The sequence below is a fragment of the Rhipicephalus sanguineus genome, chromosome 8, assembly GCF_013339695.2.
Source record: "Rhipicephalus sanguineus isolate Rsan-2018 chromosome 8, BIME_Rsan_1.4, whole genome shotgun sequence".
Lineage (NCBI taxonomy): Eukaryota > Metazoa > Arthropoda > Arachnida > Ixodida > Ixodidae > Rhipicephalus > Rhipicephalus sanguineus.
This window is the reverse complement of record NC_051183.1, coordinates 70,506,348-70,522,181: the sequence shown is the minus strand read 5'-3', so window position 1 is coordinate 70,522,181 and position 15,834 is coordinate 70,506,348. Positions and strand designations below refer to the sequence as shown.

The window sequence follows — 15,834 nt, the reverse complement described above, 5'->3', positions numbered from 1 at the left end:
TTTATTATTTCCTTTATATTAATAAAAGAAATACTTAGATGGGCCTTGCATACGTACTTATCTCAAGACACGCGCATTTTGCTTCAATTTGTGGAATGGTTTTAAGTGCATCGGTCTGTCGATGAAGACGCCCCTAGATCCCGCTGTAAAAAATGGTATAGGGTGCCCATCATCTCGTAGTGTAAGTCGATACACTACGTCGTCGCTGAAGATACCTAATTTAAAATCTTTGGACACAGGCGGCTTCCCACCACAATCAACAACCGGAGCGGGAGCGACCTCCCAAGTCTCGACGCAGACGCAGAATTCACTTTCAATCGTAAGCCAGCAACAAAGGCAGCGACCGTCAGGTGTTGCTACAAAACCAGGTCTTCAAGGCCACCAAATACTAAAGGGGTGAGTAACACGGCTTACTCGTATGTTCCTTTGCTTTCTATTTATAGACCATGACGCCTTTGAGTTCTGTCTTGCGGCGGGTTATGTTTTAAATGCGAAGCACCTTTTGGCGGAGTTCCATCCGGTGGTGGTGGTGGTGGTGGTGGTGTGCGGCTAGACCACCCTTACTGCGCATGCGCAGACCCTCTTCACAACCTCCTCTCTCACTCCCCTCTCCCACTTTCCCCCTCTCCACTCCCCCTCTGAAATGCGGGCTCGACATGCCGAAACGCTGCTTCACATCGCCTTATGGTCCCCTTTAGCGGGAGATGATGTGATTTTTCTCCGAGTCAGTTAACGACCCTACCAATTTCGAAGGACGGAGTGAGTGAATGAATGAGCCGATGTATTAAAATAAACAGAAACTTCCAAGCTGCTGAAACTGTCAACCTGTTGAACTTCCTCGTTTGTGTGAAACAATGCACTAATAGCTCCAGTGAAGTTGCATTTGCCAGTACATACGCAGGGCACCAGCAATAGTGCTGACTAAAGCGCATTTATATACACAGAGGGTCGTCAACATTAGTACCACTGTTCTCGCAGAATATGCCCTCCCATCGGCGATGAAAATGTTTAACTAATTTGGAAGCTGAAGCTGGAGCTGCGGCTAGTAGCGAGGCAAATCATCACAGAACAATGGCCAATAGAGGCACCGTGAACATTCCCGTGCCCTGCGGCGAAAATGGACAATGTGCACCTTATACAGAGTAATAACGACAGTTCACTTCCACGAAGTGCATTCAACACACATTTAGGCCAAGAAAAGTGCAGGCGACAATAATTGATGTCTTTTAACTCTAGTGTGTTCGTTATTACGTAATTTGAAATTAATTAAATTGCACGAAAAATCCCCCTTTTTCTCCGCAAGATCCGAACCCAGAACCTTAGAATTACTTGTCCGATGCACTACTGGTACAGCATTGGGCACGTAATTAAAGAAAGAGAAGCAATAAAAAAATCACGCCATCTCCCGCTAAAGGGGACCATGGGGCGATGCGAAGCAGTGTTTCGCATGTAGAGCCCGCGTTTCAGAGGTCGAGTGGTGAGGGGGAAGTGGAGAGGGGGTATGGAGAGGAGGAGGAGAAAGGTAAAGGGTAGCGGTGATGTGGAGAGGGGGAGGGGAGAGGGGAGGAGAGATGGGAGGGCAGATGATGAGCGGAGAGGGGAAGTAGAGAGGGGGATGGGAAAGGGAAATGAGGGGGGAAATGAAAGGGGAGAGGTGATGTGGAGAGGGAAGGGGAGCGAGGGAGTGGAGAGGGGAAGTGGAGAAGGTTTGCGCATGCGCAGTAAGGGTGGTCACGCCGCAGAACGCCACCACCACCACCCCCCGGATTGAACTCTGCTATAAGATGCTTCACATCGAAAAGTTATGATTATAAAACTTAGTATAGTTTTACGCCGAGTTTTCTTCTTTTCAACGTACCTTTTGGCACTTCATTCACCCCGATCTAGTAAAAAAACACGGAATCATCCATGCAGCTACGTTCGACGAATGAATACTTTCTGCACTACAGAGAAACCTTCATCGAGTGCTGCAACAAGTGCGCCCCAAACCACCAGCCAGGGTTCAAGTTCTGGTTCACCGGTGAGGCATGAACAGGTGTCGAGAGGATCCGGTATACAGATTAGCTCAGAGCTTGAAATCGTTGCAGCAGGAACGGGTGAGTGATATCACCAATGCTCCGTTTACGTTTCTGATATTTCATTCAAAAGACTCTATATCAGCATATTCAGTTGTAATATATTGTGACGTCTATAACTGTAATACAGATTTGTAGAGTTATCAAATGATTTTTTCGTTATTAGATGTTACACATCTACGGATACAAGTTGGCGCGTTGTGTTCCCAATATGAGTTCAATATAATCGATGTCCCACGATGCATGAAGGAGTTACTCCGTATATGTATAATTAGGTTAGTTAAGCGTGCATCGCATTGTAGCAAGGTTCGCAATAACCGATATCCTCGCAGAGTTCGGCTGTACTAGAGATACCTGCGGAAATATAGGGACAATTAAGGAATAACACTGCGTCGTGCTATCCAGCTGCAAGATCAAACAAACCACGGAACGACAACGTTAAAAAAATATAACCTTGAGAATGAACGCATGCCGATAAAAAAATTGGCCGCGTTTTGCCTGTTTCGCTGCAAATGTCGTCGAAAGACGATAGAGGAGGCGCTGCGTGAGATAGGGACGCCATCTGGCAATACGTCGGGAAACATGAGCTTGTGCAGAGGGCTTTCATCGGCAAAGGCTTTTTCGTGCATAGCGTCGCCTTTTCTGCGCAGCCTAAGAAGCACTAGGATCTTTAGAATTACGCTTCAATGTATTTCTTGTAAAGGAGCACACCGCCTAATCCTTGCGTATTGATGTTGTGCCTCCGATATGCGTAATATTTGTTTTTTGATCGAAAATATTCACAAGTATGAACTCAGCTACCAGTTCAAGATGGCTGGTCGTTCAGCAAGTGCTTAAACTTTGGCGAGGAGGCTGAATCGTGTGAAAGACAGACAGACCAAAATTTCTCCATTTAAGTGCCCCAAGAAAGAAAAATCACACCATCTCTCGCTAAAGGGGACCATGAGGCGATGCGAAGCAGTGTTTCGGCACGTAGAGCCCGCGTTTCACAGGGGGAGTGATGAGGGGGGAAGTGGAGAGGGAGAGGGGAGAGGAATTGCGCATTGGCAGTAAGGGTGGTCGCGGCGCACACCACCACCACCACCGGATTCAGCTCCGCTAGAAGATGCTTCACATCTAAAATTGGGCGCGTATCTGCGTGCTTCGCTACAAATGTCGTCGAAAGACGATAGTTTTCTGTTCGCCGTACTACATCAGTCCTCCTGTATGTTGAATTGCAGCATCTGGCTCGTAGCGTCGCATTTGCAGCGCAGCCCAAAAAACACTAGCATTTACAGCGCAGCGCAAGAAACACTAGGGTCTTTAAAATTACGTATCTATGTATTTTCTAGTAAAGGAACACACTACCTAATACTTACGTATTGATGTTGTGCCTCAGGTATGCGTAACATTTGCTTTTGATCGACAATGTTCACAAGTATGAACGGCGATACCAGTGCAAGGTGGCTGGGCGTTCAGAAAGTGCTTAAACTTTGGCCAGGCGGCTGAATCGGGTAGCAGAGAGACAAATAGAAAGACAGGTAGAGAAGACTATCGTCTTTAATACCATCTTTAAAAATGCATAGGCCCGCACATTTCACAGTGTCAAGCATATCTGGAAGATGTCGTGCTCGGCTACAAAGTTGGTAACACGTAGGTCGCATAAGCGGATGCGACATAATGTCGTAGAATATTCGGAACATAATAGAAATACTCACGACAAGATTGCGCTACAGGACAGGCAGCCCACCTTCATGCTGTAAGATTGTGTGTAAATAATAATGTTTTCAATCAATCAATCAATCACTTCACTGCTTGAACTGCCTGAATTATTCGCACAGATGTGTCTCTAAGAAAGAAACTCATTCTCAACAGGCCCAAGGCGAAATCAAGTGACAACTGAATCAAGGCCCTCCGACACCTCCGAAGAATCACTGTCTCTTGATTTAGGCCTGGGTGGTCCTAGACGTCCATTGAATATAGGTGAGCAAAATTTTGTGTAATTAGGGGGCGACGTTGCTGTTTTAGTACGTATAGTTTTTGTAAAGATGAAGACTACTTCAAGTAGTGAGAATCCGCGCTACGAGGACCTTGTGAGGGATAGCGTTTTTTTCCTGTTCGTTCTGCGATCGTTTAGACAATTTCGTCACGAGAATATTAGACGTAAAAAATTACCTTTGGTGAACGTATTATTCGCCTCATTATTAGGTTCACTCATGCTTTCAGTAACTTTATATTTACAACTATTCTATACAGATGAACATTGTACCAATTAACGCGTACAGAATGAATTCCTCCCAGGCATTCTGCAAATGAAACAGTTTTTTTATTAAGTATTAGGCCATGAAACACTTTATTTGCAGTATTTTGCGGCTGCTAGAAGATATATTGCTGCCTAAATAGAAGCAGCAAGCGACATTTATTCATACGAGCTAATGCTTGTGCCACTTTGAATTCTAAAGCATGCGGCCATTACCGCTCAATGATAAAAGTTGTGACGTTTGCGTAAAAAAAAAAAAAAGAACGCCAGGCCTGGGCGGAACGCGCAGCACAGCTACAGCAAAAGCAGGAAGAGCGGGCGTTCTCGAGCTCGTTCTTAACTCTGTTGGGGCTACCAATACACGTACACGTGCAAGGTATCCACTACGCTACAAATCGTAATTTTTGTTAAGTAGGGACGCACCCACCCTAACAGTATTCTTCTTTCTGTGGATAAGCGAGGTACCCGCTGCGCATCAGTAAGGTATTATGTACACATATAAGCGTGCGCAGGGTTCCCCTTCAGGGGGGGCGAAGGTTCGTCGCAGCGCCCCCCCTCCCTATTATGTCAATGTATGCGGCTGCCTTTGCGCCCCTCTTCTCGCCCCCCCTACAATGTATAGGGCTGACTTTGCGCCCCCCCTTCTCGCCCCCCTTGCCCCCCCCCTGCGCACGCCTATGTGTACACACTCTTTGATTCTGGATGCAGCCGAAGACGACGAAGAATTATGACTGAGCACCTTGTAATGGCTGGGAAACTTTTAATCGCACACTCGTAGCGCATTTAGCATTGCGTGATGTCTGGTTGTTATTTACTCTTGGCCCACGCTACATTACATATGTTGACGCGATTCCTTGCTCGACATGACGCCCGTATAGAGCATTTTTCAAAGCAGTTTGAAGCACCAGCGTGGTTCTGTGGTAAAATACTCGACCGCCGCGCAGACGGCAGGGGTTGAATTCCCGTCCCATACTTGATATTTTTTCTCAGTTCATTTTTTCTTAGTTCGTGCAATAGCGGTTGCAGCGGCAGGAGCGCCGGCAGGCAACTACGACACTGTTGTTGTGATCTCATAAGAGCTTTCGCTGTAAAAAGGCTTACTGCAAGCGAAAATATATATGCGAGAGTCATTTTACTGTTAGTTGTAACAATACACACAAATCACTCAGTGATTTGCGAATCTGCGAAATGAACGTTAAAAAAAGTAGGGCTGATCCCCCTTTCATAGGAATCGGTATAACACGAAAGTGAGACGTGTCTTCGCAGAGGTAGTTGAGCGTTTGTTGTGCATTGTTTCGACACAAGGGCGAAGGAATGAACGCTATAGCAGCGAATTGTAATGCCTGCGAACAACGGCAAGCAGTTCGAAACTCGCAACGCGCTGGTCGAGCAGAAAGGATTCACGGAACGAACATGCACAGGATGAGCGCGAACTAACAACATTCACAGCTCGACAGTCAAAGCGCGCTGCTCAAACGCAAAGGAGGACGCACGAAGCGAACGAACAAAGCATACATAGGATGGGCGCGAACTAACTGTCACAGTTGTAACACATTTATGTGTGAGCAGCGCGCTCCTTTCGCAAAAGCGGTCGCTGCAGTGAGGGAAGTGACCTTCGTGCTCTCTGTAACTTCAACGCAAACTTGCGGTGGGAGCAAAAGACGTACAAACCACCGTCGTCAGGACATAAGCATTCGCGCACGAGCGACTACGCCCTGTAGAGGCGCGCCCTTCGGAACGGGCGGAGTGACGACCTTTAAAGCGTGCCCTTGCAGCCCTTTGCGCCGTCTCGCTAGTGATAATGAAAACACGCTAAAGTGCCACCGATATTTGAGTACCGCCAATGGTAAATGGTTCATATAAATAGCTCGCCGTTAGTAAGCTCAAGAACTTGGTGTCTGTGGCCGAGTTGGTTCGCGCTGCTCACTGCAAAGCGAAGGGTCGTAGGTTCCGTTCCCGTTGACGGAACTTTTTCTTCTAGTTTTTTTTTCTTCTTTTCCATCTGTTAGTGTATATTTTACAACGTCATATCCGTGACGGAAATACGTCAGTGAAGCCGTGGTGTACCTCGGAATAAAACACTTTCGTGTTAAAATAAAAGTTCACGCCTTGAATTAGACAGCATCATGTTACCTCTCTAAACTTATACCATTTTAATTTTGTGAACTTTGGCACCTAAACGCAATCGTGAAAACGTAATCACCTCTGTATCTTCAAAAATTTTAATAAATCTAGAATATTAGCTTTGATAGACAAGCCGTTTGTGTTCAACAGAGAATTCTTCATCAGCAGGTGCAACGAGCGTCTCCAGAACACCAAACCATGTAAGGAATTTTGGTTTACCACCACGCCTTGGACCAGTCTCGCCCCAGTCCGGCGCACTTGTCCGCCCAGAACTTGAAATAGTCGGAGTAGGATCAGGTGAGTGATATAGCAGGCTACTCTTGTGACATTTCTGATGGCAGATTTTAAGCAGATGATGTGAGCATATTCAGTGATTCTGTATGGTGACGTCTCCAGATTCCATTATAGTAGCACCAAGCGATTTTCCTATTGTAGATTTCACATGTCTACAAATCGAAGCTAGCGCTTGCGGTTCTCGAGATCGATATAATCAATGTCCGAAGGCGTTTTAGGGCGCTATTCCTCATGCGCATCAAAACGTTAGTCAATCGTGCATCATATGTAGCATAGTTTTTATTATCCGATATCATTGTGGCATGTTTCTCTTACAAGAAATAGATTTCGGGAATTACAAGGAACTTTTATAGCTAACGCTGCGTCGCATTATCATGCTGCAAGGTCAAAGAAACCAAGTATGTGATCAAAACGTAGGAAGATATCTCTAGGAATGTACCCATGTCAGTCAAAGATGACATGAATCCATGCCCTTGAGCTTTTCGGAGATTGCTGTAAAGGTCTTGTGCTGGGCAACTACAGTGGCGGAGCAGAAGGTCGCATCAGCCCAGGCAACATATTGTGGCAAAATATAGGGCGTATTACTGGACTACGGATAGCAAGAATTCCTCTACTACAAATAACATCACTCTGGATGAGCGGTCGCTGTAAAGTTATATCCGTGGCAGACAATTAAGCAAGCAGTCGATGTCACTACAAACTTATTGCCTTATCATGTAGTTCAAAGCAAAAGTTACCTGTGAAGTTGCAAATTTCATAATCCGGTGTTTTACAAACTTTACGTTTTGCGCAGAAAACACAGTGTACTTGCTATCAAGCCACAATATGCGCGAAAAGAATTATCTTCGCAATATTATTTTAATTTTTCAATTGTATCTTGTTGGTGCATGCTAATTTTATATTTCTAACAGATCTGTCTCTCGATTCTATATAAATCCATTTGACAGTTATTCTGTCAACCGGAATTATTAACTCTCTTGATACCTTATGCGATATACATCTGACCTGTCCTATTTACTTACTCTACGCGAATTGTGGTAAGCACGTGTCGGACCGGTAACGCTGTACTTTCGGTTTGCTAGTGGCTTGTCGCCCACTGTAGCAAACCATCTGAGTTGGCTGTATGAATTCTGAATTCTCTTATAAAGTTCTTATTTGACTCAAGTTACGCTTCGTTAACTTCGAGCATTGGGTACACAGTATAAAAACATTTATTTTGTTGCTGCATTGTTTTCGCTCTACATCCGATTCCTGCTGAAATACTTGGCGCTTTTGTAAAACATGCTGTCTTAAAACTTGGCTTCGAAAATAAGTGAAGAAGAGGTGTAGAAACATTGAATAAAAAGGTGCTAATATAAAGGCGTGATAATGGCATTTTTAACAAAGCTCCACATTTGAAGTTCTTTTTTGTTTTTTGTTGACAACAGCTGTTGTTGATGACAAAACTGCAGCAGGCTTAAGTTGCGTTAGCTGAAGTGGCACAAGGGGATAAAATTTTATGCACGTGACGGCGGCTGCTAAAAAAAATAGTAAACCGCGTGCACCTACTTGCACTCCTTATGCGCGAATACGAAAAAATGTGTTTAAAAGTAAGCCGACAAAAACAAGCAGTTTTGCTCACTATATTTTGCTTGTGTGGCTTGTGAGCAGGAAGAACGTTATTATCCAGTCTTAAATTACGAACGTAGGCTTGTAAACACACCACTACAGTAGTCAATTGCTTCTAAGGGCAGTGTTTAGTTAGCAGATGCTCTCTAATCTATGTGTACTATATAAAGGAGTGTGCACTTCACATTCTTTTATAAAATTGACACCTCTCAAATTTACCTTTTCTATAGCATCCGCAGTTCCTTTTTATTCGGAAGCGTTACATTTTAAAAACTTGTTTGACGTACTAATTGGTACTATAGTATCTAAAGAGTTTAACAAGTTTTTGTAACGTACAGAATTATCAGTAAGAAACAAACACGTTCTAAACAGGCCGAATGCGAAGACCTCCATCAGGCCCACGAGCAAATGGACGAACTACAGGAACAGGCCTCACCAGTATCTCGGGCAAGCCAGTCAATTTAGGTGTAGGTGTAGCTCCTCCGCGAGTTCCATCGACTAGTGGTAAGCAGTACTTCATTTTTTCTGCTGACAATTGTCGTGTCCTTTTCATTTTACTATGTACTCTTTGCTCTGACCAATCTATTTTATGCGAATAGCATTTATTTCTATTGAAATTTTGCAACAGGCAACATTTCTGGCCATTCATTCTGACATCATGCCGTAAATTCCGTAATGAGAACATAAGCATAAAATTTATTCTCGGTGAATGTAGACACAAATAAATTTTCGCCTCATCAATATTTGGCCTGATGTTCTTCATATAAAAAAATCAGCGTTATAGCATATGACCTAGAAGATGTAGCATAAAAAGAGAATTCTGTCGCTGATAAGTCCCTTTGAATTCCACAGGCCAATCTGAGAATCAGCCTGGGGGGACAAGAGTGTCCCACATTCCCGGCGAAACGCCCGGTGCAGGCCTAGTTGCGGGACAACGACAACCTGCATCGCCTGTAGGTGCCCCTATTGTTCCAGGACTTGAAGTACCCGGAGCCGCAACATGTGAGTTATACTCTTGATAGTACACTCCTTTTTGAGCTTTTGATACTGAGGAGACATGTTGCTTTGAAAAGCTTCACACTATGAAGCCAGTAATAATAAGAAAGCATGTCATAGGTATGCTGAAATTGACTACAAAATCAGAGCCGCGATCAATCTTATTATTGCTAACATAGAAGTATGGCTTTCTGCTGCTGCGTTCGCGGGCTTCTCAAACTTCCTCAGTGGCTACAAGAACGTTGTACACAAATACTCAAAAATATTTGTGGTTCATGTATATCGTTGTTCGTGAGTCAAAAAAAAAAACCCCGCTGGATGCAAACAATAAGAGGAGGTAGTGGAACGTCCGGATTGACAAAAAAAGTTCTGAAGGCAGTTCCTGCAGAGCAAGTGAAGTAATTTAGTTGAAAAGGAAAATTGCGTATAATGAGTCCAAGTAAAACTAGAATGCATGCCTTCTGGGGCCGAGACAAGCACGGTTCCCAAACACCACGGCAGCTCATTGGTTCAAGTCGAATGAAGGGCGACCTCGCGAGCCAGCGCGCAATATACGAAACCAAACCAACGCGAGCCGCTCTAGAGAGGCGTAAATATTTTTGTTCTATCATCTACTGCTATCACTACATGACGAAGCGTACTCCATGTATACATGTCTTAATAAACTCATTTTGATTTGATTTGATTTGATCTCTACAGCCTCAACCGTAACACTTCTAGCGGTGGATTTTCAAAAAGGAAATTATTGAAATAACCCCACGTTATGCCTATTGAAAAGAAACGCGAAGAAAAAACGTGTGGCCTTAAGTGACACCGAAATTCCGTTTGCCCTATTAAAATTCGTGAATATTATTCCCCACATGTGCAATAAACAGGTAATGCCTGTATAACAAATGAGAATATGTTTCTTACAGCACGAGGCCCGACAATCTCCTCAGGAACCAATGCACTAATCACTGGCAGTACACCAATCCCCGGAATACATCATCCTGGCCTCAGTCTTCAACCTGGCCTAGGTGGTTCGGAAACAACTGGTTAGTGATAAATTGCAGAAGTGTTGAAAGGCGGGCAAGTTGATATAGGTTCATAGTGAAATATTGGCAGCGCACACTAACGGGACACAGAAGGGGAACACAAACACTGCGCCTGTTTGTGTTCCCCTTCTGTGTCCCGTTAGTTTGCGCTGCCAATATTTCAGTATGGTTAGTGATAATTTTGATAAAAACTAGGAAATGGTTCTGCTTGTTTTGATACGGTTGGATACTGTTTTTTGTGCACACATTAGTCAGGGCGTATCTGTGAAAAAACATGTACTTTTCTTATTTATGTACTCTTCTGAAGGAGCCCAAGGTAAGCGCGCATTGTGTAGCCTGCAGGTGAGCATGTCAGTAGGTATTGTCTTTAAAAAATATAGGTAATGCGCACACACCTGCGCATTATGAAGCAGACAGATGTGAGCCTCTGCTTCGTGAGATTAAAATAATGGGCAGTAGTAGCGGACACGTTAGCGCGAGAGTTTTTGGAGGCTTTTCAGAATAAAAAGAGGGGCATCTGTTGCATTAGTGATACCTCTGCCGTTTTCGAAACGATAGGCAGCTCGTTGAAGTGCACTGCGAGTACATTTTCGTTGCTACTGGAGAATGCATGGGCAAACTGTTGTCTTCTCTTACATTCCCTAATTTGAAGCTTAGCGCCCTGCCTTTCTATCTCCTACTCCTTCTTTCCCAACTATTTGTTTCTTTGTTTGCACTTACATGTCATGTATCTCTGCTTATCACACGATCATGTGTGGGATCTCGTTAAAAAGAATGCGGTGGTAGCTTTTCGGCGTCGCTACGTCGCAACTTTAGATTGCGAGGGACCAAAAAAAAACGTTTCTCGGTTTCCGGAACATCCCTATTTTACGAATTAGTTCTAGCATGGTCATCATTTGCTTAAACCAAGTTTCAATGGTATGGCAATTCAAGTCTGGTATGTTGTACGTATACGGGATTCGCTCAGTTAGCCTAGCGTTTTAACACCACAGCGTTAGAGAGCCTGTGTCACCAAAAATGCGGTGTCGGTGTCGGCGCCTTTGGTTCTGAGCGGGAAATCCCGATGGATACCAATAATGAAAATTGGATTTTGAACGGGAATTGAACTAACGTGTTCTGCATGGCACTCAGGTATTCACCGCAGGGCCACACCAGTGCGTGAAACTTTGGAAAGAGACCCTATAGATTCGTACCAGCTGGTAAGGAGTAATGTTAAGAGGTGTAATGCTGCGCCGCCGAAGCGCGGACTCACACCAGGTTTCATCATTTGAATTGCGTAACAGGTGGGTGGTTGAAAGCTGTCATTCCACTACAAAGGGCAGAGCTACAATTCATCATATGATGAATTGTAGCTCTGATGAATGTAATCACCATGACGTACTGCATCAACAAAGTGTGTACGGGCGTACAGGTACACATATTTCCTTACAGCCGAGTAGTGGGCACACACTGCCCTGTGCTTCTAGCATAAACCAGTGCACCTGAAAGCACTGAAACAACATACATTTTTTCTGCTATAAAATAGGCCGTTTTCCTCGCGCATGTACTACTCATTTTGTTTCTTAATTGCCAACTATGAACACACTTCCAAGGGAGTAACCCGCAAATCAACGTAATTTTATTCTCTGCGCTATATGCTCAAGGGAACATACGATCAACTAGTCAAAAATTAAGAAAACATGGTCCCTGGCTCAGAGTTCTTAGTATAGGACCGCACTAAATACGCTACTTACTGGCCTAAAAGTTACAAGAAATATTGCTTCCGAGTCATTATTGTCTGTTCATGACAGAGCTGATGTTGCAACCTCTACTACGAAGGTTTTTGTTATTCCTAATAGCGACGTTCCAGAGGTAGATACAGGGCACCATACACTTTATTGTCAACTCTTGGCGCTGAGACAGAGCTGCCTGTGTTCTCTTCAACGCGAGAAGTCCTTGGGTTTCGCGGCCCAGGTTATCGATGGTTCTCAAACAAGGAGCCACCGCCAGCCAATTTTGTTTGCCGGTAGAAATTTAACTGCTTAGATCTACCATGCATCCACCATCTTTTTATACTGACATCAGTGTGTACCAGTAGTGGTTGGTGAGATTAAGTGCTTGTGTCGGAGACGCATTTGTTTTGATTAAAAACAAACAGCATCTTTTAGTGCCTAATCCTGAAGTCGGGATTATTCTGGTTATTACTGGTCATCCAGAAATGCCAGTTTATAAACAAATCATTAGTAGCATATTTTTAAAATATGTAAATTTACGAGATATGTAATCCCTAAGTGATATATGCTTTTCGGGATATAATGAAGGGTTGAGAGAGAAACACGTGATCTAAAAAAACAAGGACTTCGATACCACATTTCTGGGAACAGGGACGAGTGATCTTCTGCTTTGTATTTCCTTTAAGGACTGCACCGGACACTTTTCTTATGCGTGACATCTTGCTACTTTGGAAACATCACAGTGGTCAGTTGTACTGTGATCAGCAATTTGACAATACGCAAGCTTATTTTAAAATCAAGATGCAAACAATCATAATAATAAAAAGCAAAAAATATTTGACTTGCGAACGAACTAAGTTGTCATTTCTGTAACGAGACATTCTTGTTCAAGAAGTAACGTTCCCCGGAACATTGAATTTGTCAGTGATGTGTGGACACTATTGCCTAATCAAAGCATATCAACAAAAAGCAGTTGACGATTATGAAATAAATCAAGCTCTTCTGTGGTCGCCTTGTAAGCACTGGTGGGTAGTGCATTTATTTTTGCAGACATTGTGTTTAACACTTGTAGGTGCTGAGAGACATAACTGAAGAAATCTTTACCTTAGTGAAGGTGGAAACTTGGCGTATAGAAGACAAAATGCACTTTGTAATATTTACCTAAGCACCATATATGTCAGATTGACAGCATGAATGTAGTCAGTGCTATTTATGTAAATTGAAAAGATGACAGCCGACGCGCTTTATCAAGACCAATAACGTGTTTGTGAAGCTCGCCGTAATGCATCCTTGAGTGAATGTGTAACGTGCCTACTGATGTTTGTACTACGTCACGCTTTCTACACAAAAAAGGCTTGTGTACTGCTGCTAATACGGGAACTAATATTTTACCGCAAGGCTCGACAAACTCCTTAATGAGCAATACACAAGCATCGGGCTTTACAGAGAACGTCTTGACCGTAAAACATGGCCGGCCTGGTGTCGGATTTTCTTCTGTACCACCGGTGCCACGTAAGAGATGATTTGTTCATGATGGATGCGTTTCTGGAGCACTTGTTTGTCTATGTCTTACTCATTATCATTTGTTGAAGAACGGCACCAAATGTGCGCGAAGACGCTACGCTTGAGGTGTTCTTCGAATGAAGGAAAATAATTTGAAGGGTGTAAAGCCTAAATGAACATAATAAATATATTGTAGAAGTTGAGTACGAGAACAACCCTCGAAATGCGGGAGCCATATTGCAAGTGGTTTCCAGGAAACGTTATATGTAATATGATGGGGCATACAGAGAAGACCAGTAGTGACAAAAACATTAGCGCGTATTATTTTATATTATTTTGTTAACGCTATCGTGTACATGGCCTAGAAACAAAATTGTAACATGTGCAATGCGTTATTGCTTTGGTTTCTGTGATATGATGTTCATGACTAAGTATTCTGCAGTCAAGAGCGCATTCATCTGTTATGCGTCAAGGAACAAAAAGAAATAAAGGTCGAATACATGCAGCAAAGCCGTTTTCATGTAACGTTTATATTTAGCGCTCTACAGTATTGCCTAATCCCTTTAGGGGAGCTTCTCAATGTGTAGCCTATTGCAGCGTGAGCCTACCTTTCTATAATGACGGCATTTCTTAATATGTGCACGCAAATTCTAATTACCAATCGCTGTAACACTGTCGGCGAAAAAATATGAACGAGCAGTTCATAAGCCTCCAGCAATGCAAAATATCAGTCTCCACAGCAGCGTAACACATCGGGCGGCTTCGATATTTTTGGGCAGCAAACAACGTGTGAGGGTGACTATTGCGGATTTTTCATTTCCACTTGTTTTTGGTTATACGGGGGTTGTTGTTTCCATGTATATGTGTTAAAAATTTCATTATGCTTATAATTATTATGAACCGTCAGAAAGAACTCATTCCATTAGCGTAAATTTCCTGTCCGCGAGTTTCGTGGCTGCCCTGTGACCAGTGAACACTTTCGTGACCGCGCTTATTCCCACCGTTAGTATGTTAACGATGACTTCAAGTTCGCAATTTGGCGCTCCATAAGCGCTTCTGGACAGCTAACGCCATTTAAAGGGTAAAAGAGGGAGTCACAGTTTTGATTTTTAGCTTCTTTTTTCCGGTGTGGGCCCGGCGTACTTTTGAAGCTCCTCAGCAGTCGGGGAAATGAGTGCTGGCGGTTTATGTTGTGGCATCGACATCGCTCGCGGGTGCTCCACAAAAACGGCGAATTTTGAGGGATTCCGATTAATCTGAGCGTCAGTCTCTGGGTGATAGGAGCAGCACAGACATGAAAGACGACTTCGGCTCGTCAGTCTTCTGTACGGATGGCAACAATGCGTCAAACCACCCCGGAACATCAGCAGGTATTCGCTAGTAAGTTTCGCTCTTTATCGCTGCCGCGCGTTGATGTAAAGTATCCCGTGCGTACTAAAAGCCACAGCTCTCATCTGCAAGGCGTCAACTTTGTTTGGCTAGGATCATTTGGCGCCAGCCGCAGAAAGAGCGGAGTTCCCTCCGCGAAGACGGCGCGGAATAAACCTTGACCTAGCGCTCCGGAGTGCCGCGCGGAGGGTTTTTCGTGTTGTTTTTACCGCAGAAATCGTCAGAAAGACATGCAACCACACAAATAAGTATGCGCGATGCATGTTTTCGAAAAGTAAACGCACAGTGCGCCAATCTTTGTTTCACTGCGTCGAGAAACTGCTTCGCGCGGTGGCATAATAGGCACTAGTGGTTATATTTTTTATGTATGTAAGTAATTTTTGTACTCACAGGGCTTATATTTCCCGTACTATTCTATGAGGGCTTTGTGTTCAAAATGCATATTTAGATTTTTGAAATGTTTTATCTCGTGCAAAGTCAAAGTGATGTAATTTTGAATATTTTTTGTTTTTGTTGCACTTTTCTTGGTTTTGATCATTTTTTTGATAATATTCGAAATAAATGTGTAGTCTGTAATTATAATGTTGGAAAGACAGATTCTCCTTCTATCTTTTGATGCCCCACACTTTAGCTTCAATCAATTTCTGTGGCAGGAAAAACTTCCTTCCTGGGACTACCCCAAAATAACCGCTTTTTCCGCGGTCACGAAAGTGTTAAGCACTAACGCCCGCGAATTAATGTACTTTTTAGGGGCGAAGCTCTTTAAAGCGGCACCCGTTCGTCCCCGTCGTAGTGCGTAACCAGTCTTAACGCTAGTACCAGATCTTGACCTCCAAGGTGGTGCCGGTGGGAGATTTTTC

General features: G+C 43.7%; 1 protein-coding gene across 1 annotated transcript in view; it reads left to right on the top strand.

Annotated features, from left to right (window-relative positions):
• Window positions 1–15,834, top strand: part of LOC119403309 (uncharacterized) — a 49,831-nt gene that overhangs the window by 29,334 nt on the left and 4,663 nt on the right. Inside the window, exons 10-16 of the mRNA XM_049418268.1 lie at window positions 240–395; window positions 1,950–2,096; window positions 3,930–4,037; window positions 6,607–6,735; window positions 8,713–8,844; window positions 9,193–9,342; window positions 10,251–10,370. Of these exons, the coding sequence (XP_049274225.1) occupies window positions 240–395; window positions 1,950–2,096; window positions 3,930–4,037; window positions 6,607–6,735; window positions 8,713–8,844; window positions 9,193–9,342; window positions 10,251–10,370 (942 nt within the window). The remainder of the gene's footprint in view (window positions 1–239; window positions 396–1,949; window positions 2,097–3,929; window positions 4,038–6,606; window positions 6,736–8,712; window positions 8,845–9,192; window positions 9,343–10,250; window positions 10,371–15,834) is intronic.